This window comes from Lacerta agilis, chromosome 7 (assembly GCF_009819535.1).
Source record: "Lacerta agilis isolate rLacAgi1 chromosome 7, rLacAgi1.pri, whole genome shotgun sequence".
In the NCBI taxonomy this organism is placed as follows: Eukaryota; Metazoa; Chordata; class Lepidosauria; order Squamata; family Lacertidae; genus Lacerta; species Lacerta agilis.
In genome coordinates, this window is record NC_046318.1 from 62,484,569 (window position 1) to 62,506,493 (window position 21,925).

Sequence of the window (21,925 nt, forward strand, 5' to 3'; positions counted from 1 at the left end):
TGGACAATCCCCTTATCTCCTTTACAGATACTTATTTTTGAAAGGAAAACTAACATTTTGCTTCAAATATGACCTTATCACATCATAACATTCTTGGCTTTGTTGCACAACATAGTGCTGCTCATATCAGGTTTGTTCGGTCTTGTGAATGTGTTTACCTTCAAAGATCAGTATATAGTATTTTAGATATCCTAAACATCTGGACAGACCAGCTCAGAATTCAGAATGTCATTTGTATCTCTGAAAATCTCCAAAATTCTGGACAAGGGACTACAATGCTGACTATCTAGATTGTTCTTAATGATGCCAGATGAGTGAGATTTTTATCTTCTCTGTGGCAAGAGGTTTGTAACATTTATTGGGCTTCCTTTAGCCTGACAAACTTGTTTCATCAGAACGCATGAAGAGTCTTGCTGAATTTGGCCAATACCCACAGAGTTGTGGCCCCATCCATACATGTAAAACAGTATCATACCACTTTAAGCAGTCAAGGCTTTCCCCAAAGAATCCTGGGAACTGTAGTTTTTTTTAAGGGTGCTGAGAAACTTTAGGAAACCATTGTTCCCCTTAGAGAGCTAACTATTCCCAGAGTTCCCTGGGGTTGATTGTTAAACCGCTTTGGGAATCTGAGCTCTGTGATGGGAATAGGGATCTCCTAGGACCTAAGAACTCTCAGCACCCTTAACAAATTACATTTCCCAGGATTCTTTGGGGGAAGCCATGATTGTTTAAATTACTATGATACTGCTTTAAATGTATAGTGGAGATGGGGCTTTGTATCCTGGTTGCAGCAATGACTAGCCAGGTGCCTCTTGGAAGCCCTTGTTTTTCCAAGGATCTGGTATTCAGAAGTGTTTCACCCCTGGAGATGTGGAGATTCCATTTAGGTAATGTAGGTTGGGGTTAATAGCTTCTAGTCCCCTCCCCTGCCCCCATAATGGGGGTCCTTTGAAATGCTAAGCATCCTAATTATGTGTCAGAGTGGAAAAGCATAGATCTATTTTTAGCACTTAACCTTGCTCAACTTTCTGTTTCACCTTGGTAAAAGGTATTCAGGAGTGAAAACAACATTTTCCTTGTTTTTAAAGCAGCAGGAAACTAAACAGAAGCAGTTTGCTTGTGTGTTTTGGTCACAGTTCACAGCAGTCTGTAAAATCAACATGTACGTCATTTAGCTGACTTCCTCTGTGTTACAGTGTGGGTGTTTTAATGCTTTTTATTTAGACCTTCCTGTTATAAATATTGTAAGGTTTTGAAGCTCAACTATGTGAAAAAATGTTAATTTGCGTAGTCTTGTCTGTGTGCGGTAAAATAACCAGTGGTATAGAACTGTAGTGTTCAAAGCTGTATCATTTTTTAAATAGATTACTTACCTGCCCTTTACCACAAGGCCCCAAGGCAGTTTGCAACAATAAAAGGCACAATTATAAAACAAAGAAAATAAATACAATGGTGGAACTAAAAAATGGTAAAAATAATTAAAAAACAGCTTCACATATAAAAATAGTTTAAAAGTGTTCCAGTACAGATGCAGTCTGGAATAATGATCTCTACTTAGCTAAAAGTCTTAACTCTGACACACAGGTATTTGCAGGAGGCCTTCTCATAGGAGATCACAAGTAGAATCTGTAAGAAAATGTAGTGTGGAGCTGTTCAGGGTTCTGGCCATTCCATTTGCCCTGCCTTGATTTTCAGTCCCCCTCCCCAATGACAGTCAGTGCCTACTGAGCATGTTCAGTCCTCATTGGGCCCTTTTTGGGAATTCTTCCCAATTTAGCCCCCCCCCCCAAAAAAACCCAGTTCTTTTTCTTGTGAATATGTTGGTGGGATTTTGTAGGAGTGTCAGTGGGCAGAAGTCTTGTGTCTGAAGATTTTCCTTCCACACACCCCCGTCTCTTTCTCTCCTCATGTACTTAATTTCTGGCCTTGGAATCTGGATGAATTAAAAACAGGTTAAAATCAGCCAAGATAGTGATGGTAATTGGCAGGGGAGAATTGGCACAGCGGCAGATGGATTAAAACATCTGCCTGCAAGTGCCCTCGCTCTGCACTTGCCTTATGATACCTATTATTTGTTATTTTACAATTTGTTTATTAATGGGATTGTTCCTCGGTGCTCTTCAGTGCCCTGGAAAGGGCTCCACTTGGACCTCCGAGGTTAGGGAGTTCCACAACATGGGCACTAAAACTGAAAATGCCAGCCAGCCTGCTGTTGATGTCAGTGAGATGCAAAGCAGGGCCTCTGACTATGACAGTGGGTGGGCTGGCTCCTTATGTAGGAAGGCTGTCCTTTGAATACCCTGGGCGCAGACAGTTTACTGGGGCTGACGCTTGCCATTGTTCAGCATTATGCTAATATATGGGCACCACACCCAATTAGAAAACTTAATGAAACACAATCCTGTTTGGAATAAGTCCCACTGAGTTCCATGGGACTTGTTCCCAGATAAGAGAATTTGTAGGATTGCAGCCCAATAATAACTTCTGGCTCTGTTGTCAGGAGCTGCAGATCTGAAGCAGAGAAAGAAACCAAACAGTACAGAAGCTGAAGGAAAAGCTCCCGAAGAAAAGGAGGAGGAAACAAAAAAGTCAAAAAAATCTCCAAGATGTAAGTTGTGCCCTACCCTTTTAACATGGCTCTCTACTTCCTTCATTGTAAAATCATGTACAGTGGTGCCTCGCAAGACGAAATTAATTCGTTCTGCGAGTGCTGTCGTCTAGCGAAAATTTCATCATGCGAAGCACGGACGGGGGAAACGCGGTTTGACGGGGGGGGGGAATGCGAAAATTTTTCGTCTTGCGAGTCGTGCCCATAGGGAAATTCGTCTTGCAAGTCACCCTTTCGTTAGCGAATTCCTTTCGTCTAGCGAGTTTTTCGTCTAGCGAGGCATTCGTCTTGCGAGGTACCACTGTATATGGGTTAATATTTTCTCTGTGTTGCAAATTCACATGGCAATTCTTCTGTTGGACCACGTGAAAATCTTTACATTGGAAAAACAAAACAAAACTTGTGGCTGCAGCACACTATGTAATAGTGCAGCCTTGTAAATCAACATGCAAAAGTTTCACTAGCCTGGAAAAGAATAAAATACAAGCCGACTACAAAACTAGTAGTCTGCATTTCTGTGCTGGCTGTGGAAGAGAGAAGCCCTCTTCTTTGAGACCAGCAGAGAAACACATATTATCTAACCTCTTAAACTAGTAAATGATATTTGATTCCTAGTAATTGACTGCTAGTTTTGGGCTAGCATTCAATTACTGGTAGACCATTTTGTCTCTTCTCTGCCAGGCTGCTGAATTTCTGTGCTGGCTGTGGTAGGTGAGGCTTCCCTCGATCTGTGGCTAGTATGGAAAGCTAGTGGGATGTTGGATGAGGAATGGGGTGATCCACCCTTCCTCTCCCAGACTGCCCACTTGCCGCTGCCAAGCAAAAGGCTAGGGTGTCTTAGTGGTTGACTCTTAGTGGTTCATGCTGGTTTCACAGTTGCTCTTCTGAAAAGCAGTCACATTCGTGCATCGCTTCCTTTGCCTACAGCTGTACTGCTGATGGGCCATTTACATGAGAAATGTACAGTAGCTAGAAACGGATTCAGTTTATGCTTTTCCCTAAAGAACTCCGAGAACTGCAGTTTCCCCTTAAATAATGCTGCAGCTCAGTCTGGGTGGCAAGCTCTGTCTTCAGTCAGGGAAGCTTTCCTGGTTAAAGTTCGTCTGCCCATTTGAGCAGCTCATAGAGTGGTGGAAATGGTGGTTCTGCTGGAGCACCTAAACTGGAGTCTGCAGAGTTGGAGGGTGATGATGTGACTTCCTCAGGCCACAGAGGTGATGGCAGAATGGACTCCTTCTGTGCTGGAGGTTCTGGGGAACGGGAAACCAGTGTGTTTCACCCTGTGAACAGTTCCCTGTTCTTCCTTCAATTCTTCCTCCAAGTCCTCATCCCCCAAAGAGGGGAAGGTCATGGCATTGGAAGACTTAGACTAGGACACACTCCTCAGGAAGCTAGATAGGAAAAACAGCAACAGGAAATTCCAGATTGAACTATATAATGACTAAAGTATATAATGGCACTATCCACACAGTGGCCTGTAGCTTCTGTGTGTTGTTGGAAACTCTTGATCAGGTCACTGGAACTGGCTGATATAAGAATACGGGATTAGACGGACCATTGGTTTGGCCTTGAAAGCTTTGTTCTTTGTGCTAAGACCTAGAGCTTTCTGGTGGCTTCATGTGACGTTCATAACATTCCTTTACAGATGTCTTCATTCCACGTTTCGCAAAGCTTTTCTTTGGCTGTCTTGCAGCAGTCATAAGTGGAATGATGTATGCCATGTACCTTTCGACATACCATGAGCGCAAATTCTGGTTCTCTGGCAGGCCGGTAAGGAATTAGTATCATAATTACAAACAATACGGAAAACGTTCTACCTTTACCTTATTCAGAGGAGAGGAGCCTCCGGCTCATGGGCTGAATGTGGCCCTCTCAGCCTTTCTGTCTGGCCCTCAGAACTTTCCCCAGGCCATGTCCCCTTTCCCCACTTCTCCGCACCCTTTATTGGGCTGGTCTGTCCTTGAAATGTGATAAAGCATCTTGCTTGCTAGGATGGAGAAGATTGTGGGACGGGTGGGGACAGACACCTTTCTCTACTGGAAAAGGGCTGCTACCAGATGGAGTACCAGTATCAAGCTAGTTAGGCTGTCATTCTGAAAGAACATAAAGGCAGCTTCTTATAGCTCATAGATACTCCAGATTAATTCCCATTATTCTGGTGAACAAGTGTGCTGTTGCATTTGCCCGAAGCTGCAATTGGTTTTTTTTGCTGCCCCAGGTCTTTTCCATTGAAGTATTTTTCACAGTCTCTGTGCAAGGAGAAGGTGTTTTTTGTTCTTTTGCTGTGGGCTTTTAAATCTCTTAACATTTTGTAGTGAGCCACTCATGGAAGTTCATTGACAAATAGCTCAATAAATTATTATTGAGTGATATCCAACATTCGTAAATAGAGCAAGCCCACTGAAATTGTTAGACTTGTCTGCACTCAGTTTGCTGTGAGTATGACTTCGTTGAATATCACCCATTATTGCTGTTAGGATTATTAATGAATGGAAATCGCACTCCAGTCGAACTTCCCCTATGATTTATTAAAGATGTATCCTTTCTCATTGGATGGTTGTGTCATCCAGGCAAATGAATATAAAATGAGAATATGATTTTGGTTTTTTGATTTTGGTTTTCTAGGAGCTTGAACGAGAAATCACATTTCAGGGTGATGGTGCCATTTACTACTCATTTTACAAAGACTTATTAAGAGCTCCCTCCTTTAAAAGAGGTAAGACACATACACTTACTAAATAGCAAGTGAGACAAAATCAGAAAAGATAGTACTGAGTAGCTTCTTGGGATGGAGGAGAGAAAGCGTGTAAGCTTTCAGACTACACAGAGCTGTAGCACAGGCTTATGTAACTCCATTTGCACATCTTATCAACGCAAAGTTGGTTCATCAAGGCTTCCACTTGTGTATTATATCCCTTGTTCTCTGGGATAACCTATTTCTAATCCTATTACGCCTTGTGGTCTGGAAACCCTAACCCAGTGGTCAGGCAAAGGAGAACTATGGACCTGATCTGTTCCCCTACAGGAGACAGCTGAGAAACCCCTATGAGCCACAGAACTTCAAAAGCTCTTTTGTGCTGCTAGCTGTAGAGTAGAGCAGGGCCTGTGCTGCTAATGAATTGTAAATAAAGAGCTAGATTTCAGGACTGGCGTAATGAAGCTTGCACACTGTGTCGTCTAAGGAGCTGCAGTGTTCACTGCGTAGGGGCAAAGCCAGAGGCTGCCTGTCAAATTCATCAGCAGGAGGCAAATGCAGGCTTTGTAGCAGGACTAGTTCTGGAAGGGAGTTACTAGCCTCCCAAGCAAATGGGTGTAGATGCTCCCCAATACATCTGTCTAACCTTGCTTGTTATGTTACGAGATCGCATCTAGCTGCTTTTCACAAAGCACAATGTCCCTGAAATCCTAAAGGCTATTGTTATATTTCACACCATGGAGATGCTCTACGCCTTTGCAAGTAGCCTCCGCGGTAGTCCTGTTCAAGCATTTAGGGAATGGCAACACAAGTAGCGGATTTGGCAGGCACACATCAGTCCTGCCTATGGTGTTCCATCTATTCCATCCACCTCCAATCTTCTCTTGTTCAGCAGGAAGGTCTGCATTCAACTGAACATGCTTAGAAGCCTCCCAATAACTCGGGATACTGTGCCATCTGTGGTCCCAATTGCAAGGAGCCTTCATAGCCTGCTCAGCTGAATACCCTTTGGACCTTCCTACTCAATGCAGGAAGGGTGGGGCCAGCGCATGCAAGGGCATTGGTGGCGAGGCTAGTTGGCCTGGCCTCAAACTCATGTAGATACTCCATTCTTAGGCATGACTCCTGAACAGGGCTCAAGTTGCAGAAACCAAACATTGTAGAACTCTTCCTTTTGTTGATCTAGAGAAATTGCATAAATAATGCTGGCATCCCTCCCTCCCTCCCACCCAAATCTCATTCTCAGGCGTTAATCAATTAACCCACGACAACAGGACTCTCTCGTTGAAGACCATGAATGTCGTGCGGCAAATGACGTTGTATCCAGAATTGATCGCCAGCCTCTTATACCACGCATCTGGCAGTGAAGTATGCTTTGCCCCCCTCTTGTTTCTTTATAGTCCTGGGGGATAAGTAGTTGGGAAGTGTGCTGCCCTAATTTCCCTCTAGAGCATTATTTGTGCATCCAGATGCTCAACAAATATGTGGTGAGCTGTCGGAGGACTGCTACGCTGTGCACTGAGGGTTTTCTGTGTGCCCAGAGAAAGCGCAAACCCCTTTGCGTGTAACCAGCCCCTTAGCTGAGACCCTGGGTGTGGGGTCTCAGTTAATGGGAGTGCGCCTAAGAGTAGCTTGAGGAGTGTAAGGAAGTCCATATCTTATATTTTGAAAAGCTGAAAGCTGCATGGCTGCAGTTTACTGCTATGAGAGTTCTCAGTTACCCATGCAAATAGCCTTTGCCTTTGGTCTATAAAGGGGTTAGTGTTTTGTGGCAACAATAAGGTGCCGCTGCTACTCCCCACCCCCGGTTATTATCTTCCACCCAATCATCTTCATGGGCTTCTCTTTCCATTTGTGAATTTCAAACGGTGCTTTATTGTTGTAACTCAGCTGTGTTTGAAAATATTTATGTCTTTAATTTCCAGGAGGTTATTGAGCCAGTATATTTTTACATTGGTATAGTATTTGGACTGCAGGGGATCTATGTGACTGCGTTGTTTGTAACCAGCTGGCTTATGAGTGGGACTTGGCTGGCAGGGATGCTGACTGTTGTCTGGTTCATTATTAACAGGTAAAGCAAATCTTTACTACCCACCCCACCCCATAATTTGCTGTTCTTTCCCTGCCTTGAACTGAACAACCAACTGTATTCCTAATTCTTTCTTTTCCTTTTCCCTTCTATGCTATTTCCAAAGGGAACTTTTATGAAAGTTTCTAGTTGCTAATGTATAACACTACCAGGAAAGGTTCAATCTGTAACTGGAAATATTATAAGAGTGGGAAATGGATCATGTGAATAAGAATTGGTTATGGCCTTTATATTTCACACACACACACACACACACACACACACACCATACTTTTTGTCCTGTGGTTTTTGTTGGTTACATTTGCATGTTGGGCTTTAAATGCCTGGAAAGTGCCTTGAAGCCCATCATACGAAATTCTCTGGAGAGGTTATAGGCATATGGATTCCTGATGGAGCTTGACACTTTCCACATGCTGTTTCATGACGGGGCAAGGTATTTAATTCTTGTATATGTAGCTTATACTCCGTTTTGTGGCTATACTTTGTGCTGTTTTGTTGTTTATAAAATCAAATATATACATCTGAGAGGGAAAGAACCCATTGCACCATAGACCATTGCTTTTGCAGTATTGCTGTTTAAAATTTAGAAATCGAAATGTTACTGTAGAAGCTCATTGCCCTTGCTTTCATTAGAGTACGCTTCTATCTGTAGAAGACAATCTTTCCCAACGAGGTCTTTTGGCTTGCAGCTCCATTCAGGCCTATTGGCCATGCTGCCTGGACCCAATATGTGTTGTAATCTAGAGGGCGCCAAGTTGGGTTAGGGTGAAAAATGACATCTAGGATAAAATAGCAAGGCTAATAATGATCAGTCCCCCAAATGTTCTAATTGCTAAAAACTCCAAGGCTCTTCATTATGGTCAGTGACAAATATTCAGAAAAAAGTCATACAAATGAATATATAAAAAAATACCAAACAAAACAAAATAGAGAACCATTACAATAAAAACAAAATAGAGAACCATAAGTGTCGTACTATAAAATGCCCGGCACAGAGAACAAAATTATCAATTTGCTAAAATTAGTCTCTGGAGAGTTTTACACACAGCAGCACAATATTGAGCCATCCTGCAAGAGATGGATGTGTTCTTATCAGAAAGGAGTAAAATAGCATTAAATGCATCCAATCGCCCTGGGAATTTCAGTTTAAAGTGGGTCAATAAAAAATCATGCATATCATGATAGAAGGAGCATTACGTAAGAACACCAGTTATTGATTCTACCTCTCCAGATTTGCAGGGACGTTTACCCTACATTGACCGCAGGGGATTTTTTAGAACTTCCCTTCCAAAACTGCCGATCACTTAAGGCTTTATTCCTGATATGTTGTTTCTGTCAAGAGCAATAGTCAAGCCTATATTTATGTTCTAAACTTGTAACCTGGTATATTTTAATGGGTTGTCCCTGTATGTTTTCCAGGGCAGATACCACAAAAATAGACTATTCTATCCCGTCAAGAGAAAATTGGGCATTGCCATATTTTGCTTGTCAAGTAGCAGCTATTACTGGCTATTTAAAGAACAACATAAATCCTTCTGCTGAGGTAAGATGAAGATGTTTTCAATCAAAATATAATAGTATAAATAGGCTGATCAAATTTGAGAACCTTGATCCAATAAACCATTTAGGGCCAGGGGCTGAATGTGGCCCTGAAGGCTTATGTGTTTGGCCCTCTGAACTCTCCGCAGGCCAAACCCCCTCCATAAACACACCTTCTACTGGCATTCCTTCACATCTTGAGTACTTTTGCCTGGCTGGCATGTGTCCTTAAACCCCGATAATGCATTATTGTTTCTGTGGATGGAGAATAAGAGAGGAGCGTTCATACCATACGAAGGTTTAAATTTACATGAATTGCTCCGCCCACTCCCTTGGCCCAATCCAGCGCTGGCATGTGGCCCACGGGAAATTGCTCAGAGGCAAATGCATCCTTTTGGCTAGAAAGGGTGCCCCAATCCTGCTTTAAAAAATGAGGTGGTTTTGCCTAAGGTAAAATGTAATGGACCAAAAAAAAATTTAAAAAATTCATTTTCCAGAACTGTTAAGGCCTCTTCTTCTTGCTACTATCATATTAAGAATAAAAATGCATTCAAGAGTTATGCAGGATTGTATGTTTTAAGATGGAATGCAAGTTACTGATACTATATATATATTTTCCAATCTTGCTTTGTATGAAAACAAGTACATGGTGATTAAGATGACTTCCCTTTCAATTCCCCCAGAGGTTTTGCTACCTGTTGGTGAGCGCTTCAACCTACTCTTTCATGATGATGTGGGAGTACAGTCACTATCTGCTGTTTGTCCAGGCCGTGTCTCTCTTCTTGTTGGACACTGTGGGTTTCACGCAGACAGAGAAGGTATTTTGGCACTTGAAACTTACTAATTTTAATACCAGTTTAATTGCTAGCTTGGTGCTCTTCCCCTCTCTTTTTGCCTGCCTTCTAAACACGTGAACTGTTCGTTCTGCTAATGGGCACAGATAAAAGGCTGGCAGCAAAAGTTTAAATATAGAGGATGGTTGTTTCTTGCAGCCATGATCTTCTGTTGCTTTGAGAGTCAATACCTTTTTGCTTTTCCCTTCCGCAGGTACATGAAGTGTATAAGGTCTACCTGTTTTCTCTCTTTCTCGGATACATGTTACAGTTTGAGAATCCAGCTCTGTTAGTGTCTCCACTCCTCAGCCTTGTCGCAGCGGTGCTGCTGGCAAAATACCTCCAGGTAATAACTGGGAAATCATTTGGTGGTTTTACCTCTGACTGTACTGATGTTTCTCCCTCTCTCCCTCTCTCTCTCTCTCTCTCTCTCTCTCTCTCTCTCTCTCTAGCAGAGGTAGTGAATCTTTTTCAGCCTGAGGTCTGTTTTCCACCCTGGGCAACCTTCCATGGTCTCTTGTCATGGATGGGCTGGATACAGTGGAATGGTGGGAGGAACCAGCTGGGGAACCCCCAAGGGAAAAAATGCCCAGAGCCCAGGGATTGGTGTTGAGACAACAATGAGTGGTCAGAGGGAGAAGAGGGAGCAGACTGGGAGAAGGAGGTGTCAGAAGCTGAAGAGGTAACAGGATTTAGTGAGCGGCAAGAGCTTGTGGCAGAGAGAAGTCCAGAATCAGAAGCAAGAGAGGATGGAGGCCAAGAGGTGGAGATGTGTCAGGCTGGTGAAGAAGGCAGGATGTTTCCACCTCTGGCTGCGACAAGCTCCCCTACCCCTCGGTCTCCCAGAACCAGGAGAAGTATGAAGCGGAAGGAGCAAAGACAGGCATGCCGGCGTAATCTCAGATGGTTTGGGCAAGACCCGGGAAAGGAGGAGACTTAGGCAGCTGTGGGAAGGCGGGGGCATTCAGAAGAGTTGCTGTGGTCATTAGGCCTGGCACTACTGAGCCACCCTTGTTTCTTCTAACTCCTGACATCTCTGCATGTGGGGCATGAAAGGCCAAAAGTGGGTGGGGTCTGAGGCAAAAGTGGGCGGAGCAACCTAAGCAGGATGCATTCCAGCCATGAAAAGGGCAGAGTGTTCTGTAACACAACACATCTCTCCATGCAGGCAAGTGAGTTCAGGGACACATTCCAGTCAGGCAGAAGCGCTTCCATGGTTTAGGAAGTAGGGGTTGGACGTGGTCTGAGTGGGTTCTGAGAGGCCTGGAGGGCTCCATTTGACCCCCAGGCTTGATGTTCCCTGTCTCCCTCCTTTATAAAGTTAATACTTTCTTGTCTGTTTTTTTAGATGAATACAAAAAAGGGGACGCTTCTTTCAAGGATGCTGAAGGTCATTTACTTTTATTTGGTATTCACAATAACAGTGACTTTGAATTTTGTAGTGAAGGTAAGATTTTATTTTATTTTATTAAATTAATCGTACAGCATAATGAAAGCATTTGTTTGTTTATTAACCAGATGTTAGTTGCCTAGACAAATAATAATAATCTCAAAATTCCTCTGCCTGCTGTACTTATTCTTTTTCTAGTGGAAAAAGATAATGGATAGAACTGGTAAAGAATTAACCCATCTTTTGAATCTCTCAACATGGCTAAGTTTTTTTTTTTTAAATCTTCCAGTAGAAAATGTGATGCTGCTAACTGAAAGATTGTTTATCTCTTGCAGTTGCAAATGTTTGTCATATGTAGCAACGATCTGTCTCAAAAGTGTGGTGCTAACACACAGTTTCCTTTCTGTTTGTTTTGCAGACTTTTATTCCCCATAAAGAAAATGAACATTTAATGAAAGTGCTTGAAGTAAAATTGGGTTTAAATATTACTAAGTAAGTCTGAAGTGATATTGCAAAATGCAAGGAGTTGTACATTACGATCACTGGAGGAGAGCATAGCGTCTGTTTGAGAATCTTATCAGCTCTAACCCAGTGGCAGCTGTCCAGGATCACTAGCAGAGCTTTACACACTCAGATGAGGAGTACTTGTTATTACTTGATTTTCAGTATCTTAGGAAAGGTTGCAAGAAAACGCCAGCCAATGTGCAGCTGCTGTGAAAGACAAATTCAGCATTGGGAATCATTTGGAAAACAAAGCTGCCGATACCGTAATGTGACCACATTTGGAAAACTATACTGTTCTGGTTGCTGCACTTCTGAAGGGATATTGTAGAGTTTTAAAAAGTGCAGGAAAAGGCAGTCAAAATGGGCTGGAGCAGCTGGAAATGTTATAGCATTTAGAGCTCTGTAGCTTAAAAAAAAAGCAAGGGAATGGGGACATGATAGAGGTGCGTGTAATTCTGCATGGCACTTGGAGAAAGTGTACAGAGTTTTTTCTTCCTCTCATGATACTAGAAGCTGGGGTAATCCAATGGAGTTGAACGTTTGCTGTTCCAAACAAAAGGAAGTGTTTTTTTCGCACAATACACTAAGCTATGGAGTTCACTACCACAGGATTTGGTGAACGCCAGCAATTTGGTGAACAGCTTTCAGGGGTTTCGAAGAGCATTTGAAGGATAAGGCCAACGTAGCTGCTGTCTGCCACCTCCAGGATCAGAGGCAGTATGGCTCTACATACCAGTTGCTGAGTGTCACAGGCAGAAAAGTGCATTTGAGCTCATGTCCTGCTTGTGGGGGAGAAGCAAGTCACCCAGTAGGGTGGAGCTGCAGTCCTAGCTTCCCAGCAACAGGGTTGCTGCCACTTAACTGGGAGGGAGAAGGGGAGGCAGGCACAGTGGCAGGAGCACCAGATAAGATTGGCATGGTGCAGAAGCACCAGCGGAGCCATTCTGCCTAGAAAGCAGCACTGACCTTGCTTCTAGGCTTCCCATAGATTGGCCACTGTGGGAGTAGGCAAGTCTTTGGTCTGATCCAGCAACTGGGTGATTACCTGTACATATTAGAAAATGCAATTGATAGGGCTTATACTGACTGGCTAAGCTCATGACTGCCCCCCCTTTGCAATTTATAGGAACTTCACAATCAACTGGCTGCTTTGTCAAGAGTCCCTTCAGACACCATCCCAAGACTTCTTTCTGCGGCTTACTCAGTCCTCACTATTGCCTTTCTACATTTTAGTGCTAATCATTTGCCTCGTGTCTGTTGGCCAGGCCACCTTCAGGAGAATTTGGTAAGGTAACTTCTCTCTGTTCTCAACCGCATGGTCCGTAGCTTGTTTATGACCTTACGTGTTAGTTGCTGCATGTAAAGGACGTACCTTCAACAGCAAACACCAGCTGCAGTACAAGAACTTCCAAGCTGGAAAAGACTGTTTTTGAGGTAGTACATATAACTTCCCCTTCCTTTGCGTATGACATAATATATGATGCGTGCATATCTGTTTGCGTTTGAATGCCTAACCCTCTTCTGTGTTTCCACCTGAACAAATTATGTAGAATAGTAGTATAAATCTGAGCCGTTGCATATAGAGGTGTGATTGTAGGCAAGTACGTGCTGCACACGACATAGAATATATACCACCCTTAGCTAACCCGGGTGCCCTCGGAAGTTTTTGACTACAACTCCCACCAGCCCCAGCCGGCATGTGCTGGAGGACATCAGGTTGGCTAAGGATGGTGACATTACGGTGGTGATATTAGTTCACTGCCCCACCATCATGCCTAGAGTGCTTCAGCATTGGAGGCTGTGTGAATCTACTCAAAGACTGAACTGAGAGAGATTGAAATTGTCATATTGGATATGTTTAATGTTTTAATCATAGCTGGTTTTGGGTAAGCGGTGGCTGTGCTGAATAAAGATGCTGCTGCGAAAAGGGTTGGTGACGGGGCTGGGGGGAACATTCCAAGAGGAGGGGGAACTTAAGAGGACTGTTCTTGGGTTATTGTAAGGCTCTTAAGTTGATATCATGGACTGGTTGGAAGAATGGTGGGAGGAACCACCTGGGGAACCCCCAAGGGAAAGAAGCTCAGAGCCCAGAGAGCAGTGGTGGGGCAACAATGCGCGGTCAGAGAAGAGGGAGGAGACTGGGAAGAGGAAGTGTCAGAAGCTGAAGAGGTAACAGGGCTTAGTGAACAGGGAGAGTCTGTGGCAGAGAGCAGTCCAGAATCAGAGGCAGAAGCTGAAGCCTGAGAGTGGGATGCCAAGAGGCAGAGATGAGACTGGGATTGGCTGGATGAGGAAGAGTGGTGGCAGCCAGTAGTCAGGAGGCACCTGAGGGGGAAGGAGACTTTGAAGCAGGTTCAGACTTGTGTGACAGGGAGGAATCATCAGCAGAGAGTGAGGGCGAAGGGGAAAGGCTTGTGGTAGCCACAGACACTGATACAGAAGGAGCAGGGGCTGTGTCTCCTTTGCAATACAGTCTTGGTTTAACTCCTTCCCCTCCCCAACTCTCAGTGCAGGAATGAAGGGCTGAGAAAAGACTAGAACAATTAAGAAAAGGTTAGTTGCAGCGAAATCTGCTTACAACGTCGGACGAAAGACGGAGGGGCTTTTATGGCAGCCTGAAAGGCTGGTGAAGAGTCACAGTTGTCTCTCCCTCCTATGATGACAAGCTCCCCTCCCTCCCAGTCTCCCAGAACCAGAAGAGGCATGAAAAGGGTGGGGGAGAGGTAGGCTTCATGCAGGCACAGTCTCTGATTGCTTGGGGGAAACCCTGGAGAGGAAGGAATTTCAGTCTCAGCATCTGATCCATGGGGCAAGACTTAGCAGTGGTGGGCTGCTGTGCTCATTAGGTCTGACGCTCTGCCAAATCTTTGCAGATCGTGTTCTTGCTATTAAAAAAACTTAACTTCAACTTGCATGGTGTGGTTTAATGCAAGCTTACTTCTGACAGATGAGCATAAGGAAGAACTCCATCTCGGGGCTTGATATGGACTGCTTAGTTGTCAACGGACTCTGTGGTTTTTCTTTGTCTTCCACATGCTGCAGTGGTGAACCAGTCAATGACACAGCGAAGCTTGAGGGCGGGAGGATTGGAGAAAGGCCAGAGGTGGTGTACCATGTACTTCATACACTTTCACTGGGATTGCTTGCAATGATGATGGAAGGGTGAGTTTTCTTGGTTTGTTTTCCCTGGAAGTGGCAAGGAATCACTCTTAACTTGCTTTCGTTTCTTTCTGGATGTGGATGGAGGAACTCTTTCAGACAAATATATGTGCTTGGATCAAAATGGGCTTCAGTTGCAGAATCAGATTTTAAGTGCAGAATAGGGCTATCTGCACCTTAGGAAATAGAGGCAAGAAAACCCCTCGGACAGCCTCACATTGCATGATTGAATAGGATTCTTATGGGTCTGCAAGGACCATTATGTACACCCTCTGGAAGTTCCGTTCATATGAAAGCAGCTTCAAGTGCCTATTTTGGATGCCTCAAACAGGCTTAGAAATGGGTTTGAGTCTAAAGAAAGCCCACATAGAAGTAGTTTGCTGGAGGACACAGAGACATTGCTGTAGATTTCTTTGCAGTCTTTTTGAGTTCTAGATGCTTACAAAGCTTTTCGCGAAGGCACTCGGAGATGGTAATGGGATTGGATGCTGTTGCAATCTCTCTTGAGCAATGTATGTAGGAACTCACCTCTTTATGGATTTGCCTGGTGGTTTTCTAGAATGAAGTACGTGTGGACTCCCTATGTTTGCGTGATTGCTGCGTTTGGCGTATGCTCTCCGGAGCTCTGGATGACTCTCTTCAAGTGGCTCCGACTGAAGGCTGTGCACCCTATTTTGCTGGTGAGTTCCTAGTTCTAGTTAATTGTATCCATGGAGGAGCTGTGTGCACGCCAGCTCCACCCGCAACCTTTTCCCCACTGCATGGGGGAGAAAACCTGAAGGGGAATGATAAGCATGTGCAGCTGAATCTGCTTTCAGTCATCCCCAATGATCAGTGACCCCGTGCACTGGTACAGTGCCTGTTCCATGACAATTATCTCTGGTCGTGGCATAATGTAAGTATAGGATTGCTTTGTTAAGCTGATTGAGCGACAGTACAGTGGTACCTCGGTTTACGAACTTAATTCGTTCTGGAAGTCCATTCTTACACCAAAGCATTCTTTAACCGAGGCGAGCTTTCCCTACTGAGGCCTCCCGCTGCCAGTGCCCTTCCACCATTCGGCTTCCGGGGCAAAGTTCGCTAACCGTAACACCTGCTTCTGGTTTTGCGGAGTTCGTTCACCAAATAGTTCATTAATAGGGCTGTTCATAGACTAAGGTACCAGTGTAGTATTTATACCTTTTCAGTGCAATCCTGTACACACTTACTCAAGGTAAGTCCCATTGAATCCAATGGGACTTCCTTCCATGCAAATGTGTGTATATTACTGCAGTCCCAACGAGTGAACTGTAGTGGTAAGAAGGCATCTGTGCTTGCGTAGTTGAGGGCTTAAAAGAACAAGTTGTAATCTTTTATGGTGTGTCTGATCGATATTTCAGGCTCTTATCCTGAGTATGGCAGTTCCAGCTATCATAGGCTTCAGCTTATGGAAAGAGGTAAGATAATATGACACTCCCATTATTACTAACAGCAGCCAGCATTATCCAGTTGGAATATTGGTTGAAGGGGACTCGACGAGGGTGAGCAGGTAGTTTATTTTCATGCTCATGCAGTTCTCCAAATTACCCATATATTGCTGTGTTCTGAGATAGGCTTTTCCGACATATCTCCTTAGCCAGAAATCCACAGCTAAAATGGCAGCAGCAAAAGTGTATGGCCACTAGGTAGCACTGTGAGTCTCAAATGCAGGCCTGGTTGGTTTGCTAAAGTAAATAAATAGAAATAAAAATGAATCTAGCCCAGTGATGAGGAACTCGTAAGAAAAACGAGCACTTTATATTAACAAAACATTTTATTAATAAATTGAGGATAATTTTGTTGGGAGTATTTGAGTCAAAGGGATTCCTTTTTTCTTTTACTAATGCATTATGAAGAATAAAATGGATTCTGTCCACTCTGATGGAAGCTAGCCTAATACTGTAGCGAAGGGCTCTTGAGCATTGATGGTGCTGCAATTTGATAGTAAAGCTAGAAAGGTGGTTTTTAGTCTGCTCCCCTGCATTATTTAAAGTTCTGTAATTTGTTTTCCCACAGTTCATAGCCTTGGTGCTTCCTTTTAGTTTTTTCCTAGGATAATGGCAGAACTTTCAGAACTGCAGGAATTTTATGACCCTGACACAGTCGGACTCATGACCTGGATCAAGTAAGCCATCCTGTTTTGCGTACTTTTTGGTGTTCCTTCTTAGCGCAGGGTATTTTTTATAACCTAAGCTGCAGTCAGTGCAGCAGTTGTTTCCCTCTCACATGCCTCTAGCTAAGCTCCATGTGGCCTTGCCACTCACCTTTTTGGGTTTGCACTCGGGACTGTTGCCCGGTTGAAGAAACCTTGGCGAATTGAATGTGTGTGTTTTAACCAATCTAGATTGCATGTTTTGCTATTGGCAGCATTACAACTGTGCAGGACCCCGTTCCTGTCAATTCCTCTATTGCGCAGCCTGGAGTGGTGTGATGTGTTGAGGCACCGTCTATCTTTTGCCTCAGACAGCCAGATGTCAACCTTGCCTTCACTGCTGCATTTTGCACCAGCTGAAGTTTCCAAATACTTTTCGGAGGCAGCAACACACACAGTGCCTTATCATATTCCGATCCTCATGGAACTAAAGGGTGGTGTCTGTGGCCCAATACACCCTCTCTAGGAACAGGTGCCATGAGCACTGCAGTCTTGAGCTGTGCAAGAGCACCCCTGGCCATGGCTGCTATGTGGGAGCACAGCCAGGTTCCAAGAGCATTTTCAGGCTGTACTATATAATTTTATAGAATTACATAAGCGAGGACATGGTTTCTCCCCCCCGCAGAAGACAGGCTCCTATTGCTGCTGTGTTTGCCGGCAGTCCACAGCTGATGGGTACAATCAAGTTGTGCACTGGCTGGATGGTGACCAATCTGCCCCTGTATAATGAGGAGGACCTGCAAAAGAGGAATGAGAATGTGAGTCATCTTTGGTTTGTATCATTTTTAAAGGGCTTCTCACGTTTTGTAGTGTACTTCGAAATCTTTAGCTGGGGATAATGTTGCTGTTATTCCCATTCCACAGGCAGGAAATGGAAGCTGAAACTTGCTCGTGTATTTTAAATACAAGCTGAGAAAGTTAGAAAGTTAAGTTCACTGAAATCAACAGAAATTTAAACTCCACACTGTATTATTGTTGCTGATGATTCTTCCAAGTGGAAATAAAAACCATTTAACTCAATGGGGTCTGGCGTAAGTCTGTGTAGGATTCAGGAGTAAAACCCACTGATTTTTACCATGTGCCTAATTTACACTCGATTGCACCCTTTGTTTACTGGCCTTAGTGGCTCTGACCCAAATATCTTTGTGGAGTTCAGTCTATATGTTTTTTTGCCTCTCGTTCCAATGTGGAAGTTGATCAGCCATTTCACCCCTATAGAGAAGGATTCTTGAGGGTGACTGCTTTTGTTTGACACATGATGAAAAGTCTTGTTTAAAATTAATTAATGAATAAGGTTTTTAAATTTTGATTGCATATTTGAATCCTACAGATATTTCAGATCTATTCCAAAAGATCAGCTGAAGATATTTACAAGATACTCACGTCATACAAAGCCACCTATTTGGTTATAGAGGATTCCATTTGCAATGAGGTGGGGCCTGTGAGGGGATGCCGGGTCAAAGACTTACTGGATATTGCCAATGGCCATGTAAGTAGCACCTTGAGCTTCTGTCAAAAATACTTTTGCAAGTTTCCTTTTAGAAGGTATACAGTTTCCTGGAGGGCTTTATACTACATTCAGTTTAAGCTTTTTCTTGCTTGTTAGAAGGAAGTCCCACTGTATTCAATACTACTCACTTACAAATGTGTCTATAGGATTTCAGCCTGTTTCCTCACTTACACAAGTGCCTAATTTCCATAGGGGTAACTATGTTAGTCTCTTGCAGCAAAAACACGAGCTAAAGACTAACCAGTTCGTAACGGAAAACATTTCATGAACTGCTGTACACTTCATCAGACGCGTTGAGGGAGACTGCAATGTGAAATTGTAGAAATAAAATTCATTCAGTGCTATTACTTGGGGACTAAATTGGCACAATGGATTTATGTCACACTTTGTGGGTTAATCAGATTACCCATGCCAGAGCGTCTGTTATCTTCAACACAACTACTTTTCTTTTAACGGCCACTGTTAAGAATGTAATTATAACAATCTGTACTTTTATATATTTCATTTCTTTCTGACTTCACCCATTACACCCTCAAACCATGTTTATATACCTGGAGTTTCCTGCCACAAAATGTGTTGCTGGCCACTGGTGTAGGTGACTTTAGAAGGGAATTAGACAAATTCATGGAAGATGGGTTTATCAACATCTAATAGCCACAGGGATGTGGTTCAACAAAGCAGAGCTATTGGCTTCATGTCCTACTTATAGGCTTTCCAGAAGTCTGATGGATCTTTGGTCTGATCTGTCATGACTCTTTTTCTGTAGGTATGGAGTAGCTATTTGACCATCACAACAGCATTCACTGAGTACAAGGGCCTCAAAGTCAGTGGTCAAGCACCACCTTGACTGGGCCGTTGTGGTTCAATGTAACTCAATAATTTGTGAAGAAGTGGTGTGCACAAGCTTCTGTTTCTGTTTTAGACATCTTTTTTTCTGTCTTTCGTGCTTTTTCAATTAGATAGATTATGTTTCCAAAGCCACACACATGGATCCAATCTCATGCCAGTGAACTCAAATCTTTTTTTTATAGGTTAGACTGAGTCAGAGGTGTTTTTTAAATGCACACTCTTTTTGTTCATTTCTTCCTTATCCGGATTAATGATAAAATATATTTTGCTTGTTGTTACTGCAGGACTGGGTAACTTCATTTAGTGCTAATAATCACTTCAGGCAGAATATGGTTATTTGAATATTATTAATCATAGAATCATTGAGTTTGAAGGGTCATCTAGTCCAACCCCCTGCAATGCAGGAATCTCAACTAGGTTATACATGACACAGGTAGCTTGCATTGAATTTTCTCATATGGAATAATAGATTCTGTGCTGTTAATGAGTTGCTCCTACATTCTACAATATACTTTTAGAAAGAATTGTTGCTCTACAAATGAAATGTTCCTCTCTCTCTCTCTTTCTCCAGCACAGCTAGACTAGTGATGTTGACAGTTTCTCAGATCATGAAATTAAAAATCAGTTAATGTCAGTCCTTTGTGTGCATTGAGTTAAAATACACATTTTCCTTGTTTCTTCCCAGGTGTATTATGAAGAAAACGACAGCTATGGCTACTCTAAATACGGGCGGTTTTGTCAGGAGATCAAAATGAACTATTCTCCATACGTGAACTACTTCACTCGAGTATACTGGAACAGATCCTATTACGTATACAAAATCAACACTGTGATATCCTTCCAGTCCTGAGATGCCATTTTGAAGACTGACTTGAGTTGGCAGAATTCCTAAATGGGAAGAGGTCATTTACGAACGTACTTTTTATATCCCATATACAGTATAAACACACACACACACACACACACACACACATCCTTGAGAACATGCAAAGTGGTACCTGACTGGAATACTGCAGACAGACTACAGCACAGCGAAAGAGAGAGATGCTGCAAGGCCATGAGAGTAGAAGACTGTCTTCCATATTTTAAAATACCTCTTCCCAGCTTTTCCAGTTTTAACCTTATTTTAATGTGCATTGATTTTCTTTTTTCCATTGTTTATAGCAACCGCTGCCTTTAAGTAGTTTTATTTACTTGGTTAAATATAAAAAAGGAACGTGTAAACCTTCTGGGCATGATCCTGAAGCTATGCATATTTATCTGGGGTTGTGGGAAGATATTCAGTCCTTTTTGTAGCTGCAGGTTCCCGCATTTTTTTTAATGAATGGAAGTGGAGCGGGAGGGTTTGGAGATTGCTGGAAATTATTTGGGTAGGGTGGGGGATGAGTTTTATACAGGGTATTGCTTGGCTGAGATTGATTCTTGTTAATCATGGTTGCTAGCTATGATCTGCCTTCTGTTCCAATACACTGGCAGATCTGTCATTGATCTTCAATGGGGCACAATTTTACCCTACGTTTGCTGAAAGGCTATATCCTAAGAAGGTAGCACACAGTGGATTACATGTCTTTTTTTAAAAAAAAAAATCAGTGTCCCAACTAAGACTTTACTCTTAATATGTACAATTTTCTTTGAAATGTGTAGATGTTTTAGGAGTATACATCCAATATTATGATGGAGACCTTCTAATTGGTTCAAATACACAATTTAGTCCCTAAACAAGAAAAGGCTTGGAGAGGTTTGACTTAACTATTTTGCAGATTTCAGCCACTTTGCAGAACTGTGCGTCTGCTTTAATAGGATGGATGGGGTTAATCATTTTGATCTGGTTTTATAGTCTTGTTAAAAGTTATTTCTCAAATTGGATTTTAAAAACCACACACTGAAGACCAAGCTGATAACAACAGGTTGTATTTTGGGTTGAGTTGTTTTTTTTAAAAATTAAATATTGTTATGGGACCTTAGCAATTTCTCTCCATGTATTTATGCTGCTGTTCTTGGTAATTTTATTTGATTTTTTTGTGTGTGTCCCCCCATACCTCTGAGCTTGATTTTTATGGTCTTTCAAAAACAACAATCCTGGAGATTTTTTTTTAAAAGTGTAAGCTGTGAAAGCATTCCTTCTGTGCTTCATGGAAAGCCTTCTATCCACTGACTAGAACTGAAATTCCAGGTGTTGGCATTTTTTTCATTCAAGGTACACAAACATGAGAATAACCAGGCAAAGCAGATTTAGCATGTATATATTTTATTACGCACGTTATGTGCGGTGCTCATTGCTGCCTATTTTATGCAGGTCAAACAACTGGGTTGTAGTATTTTGAAAATGAATTCCTTATGAAGAACTCCAGCTCATAGAACTTAAAATCATATTGGTGTTTTGATTTCTGAGAGGGTATATATTGTACTGCTGAGTGATTGGATGTAAAACGCCTTATGACAGTAGTCTTGAGATGCATTCACTTCGACAATGTCTGTATCCGCGAGGTTTTGTTTTAATGCCGCAGTCATTCTCTGTGTTCCTTTACAAATGCAATTATGCCTCTGCATTGAATATTCTTTTCTGATGCTGCAATAAA

General features: G+C 42.8%; 1 protein-coding gene across 1 annotated transcript; it reads left to right on the plus strand.

The window, feature by feature from the left end:
- The first annotated feature begins 853 nt into the window (after positions 1-853).
- On the plus strand, positions 854-20,917 carry DPY19L4 (dpy-19 like 4). The gene is made up of 19 exons (XM_033155598.1): positions 854-887; positions 2,501-2,608; positions 4,254-4,378; positions 5,234-5,324; positions 6,550-6,671; positions 7,229-7,374; positions 8,812-8,935; positions 9,615-9,749; positions 9,979-10,110; positions 11,113-11,211; positions 11,573-11,646; positions 12,785-12,943; positions 14,701-14,820; positions 15,377-15,497; positions 16,197-16,253; positions 16,878-16,960; positions 17,613-17,745; positions 18,318-18,476; positions 20,032-20,917. The coding sequence occupies exons 1-19, from the start codon at positions 869-871 to the stop codon at positions 20,194-20,196; spliced, it is 2,172 nt and encodes a 723-aa protein (XP_033011489.1). The 5' UTR covers positions 854-868; the 3' UTR covers positions 20,197-20,917.
- The last annotated feature ends 1,008 nt before the right edge of the window (positions 20,918-21,925 follow it).

Bases quoted from the DNA above. Each gene is read 5' to 3' on its own strand.
- DPY19L4 (XM_033155598.1), top strand. The intron at 9,750-9,978 runs GTATTTTGGCAC...TCCCTTCCGCAG, and splicing joins GTTTCACGCAGACAGAGAAG to GTACATGAAGTGTATAAGGT. The intron at 11,647-12,784 runs GTAAGTCTGAAG...TGCAATTTATAG, and splicing joins TTGGGTTTAAATATTACTAA to GAACTTCACAATCAACTGGC.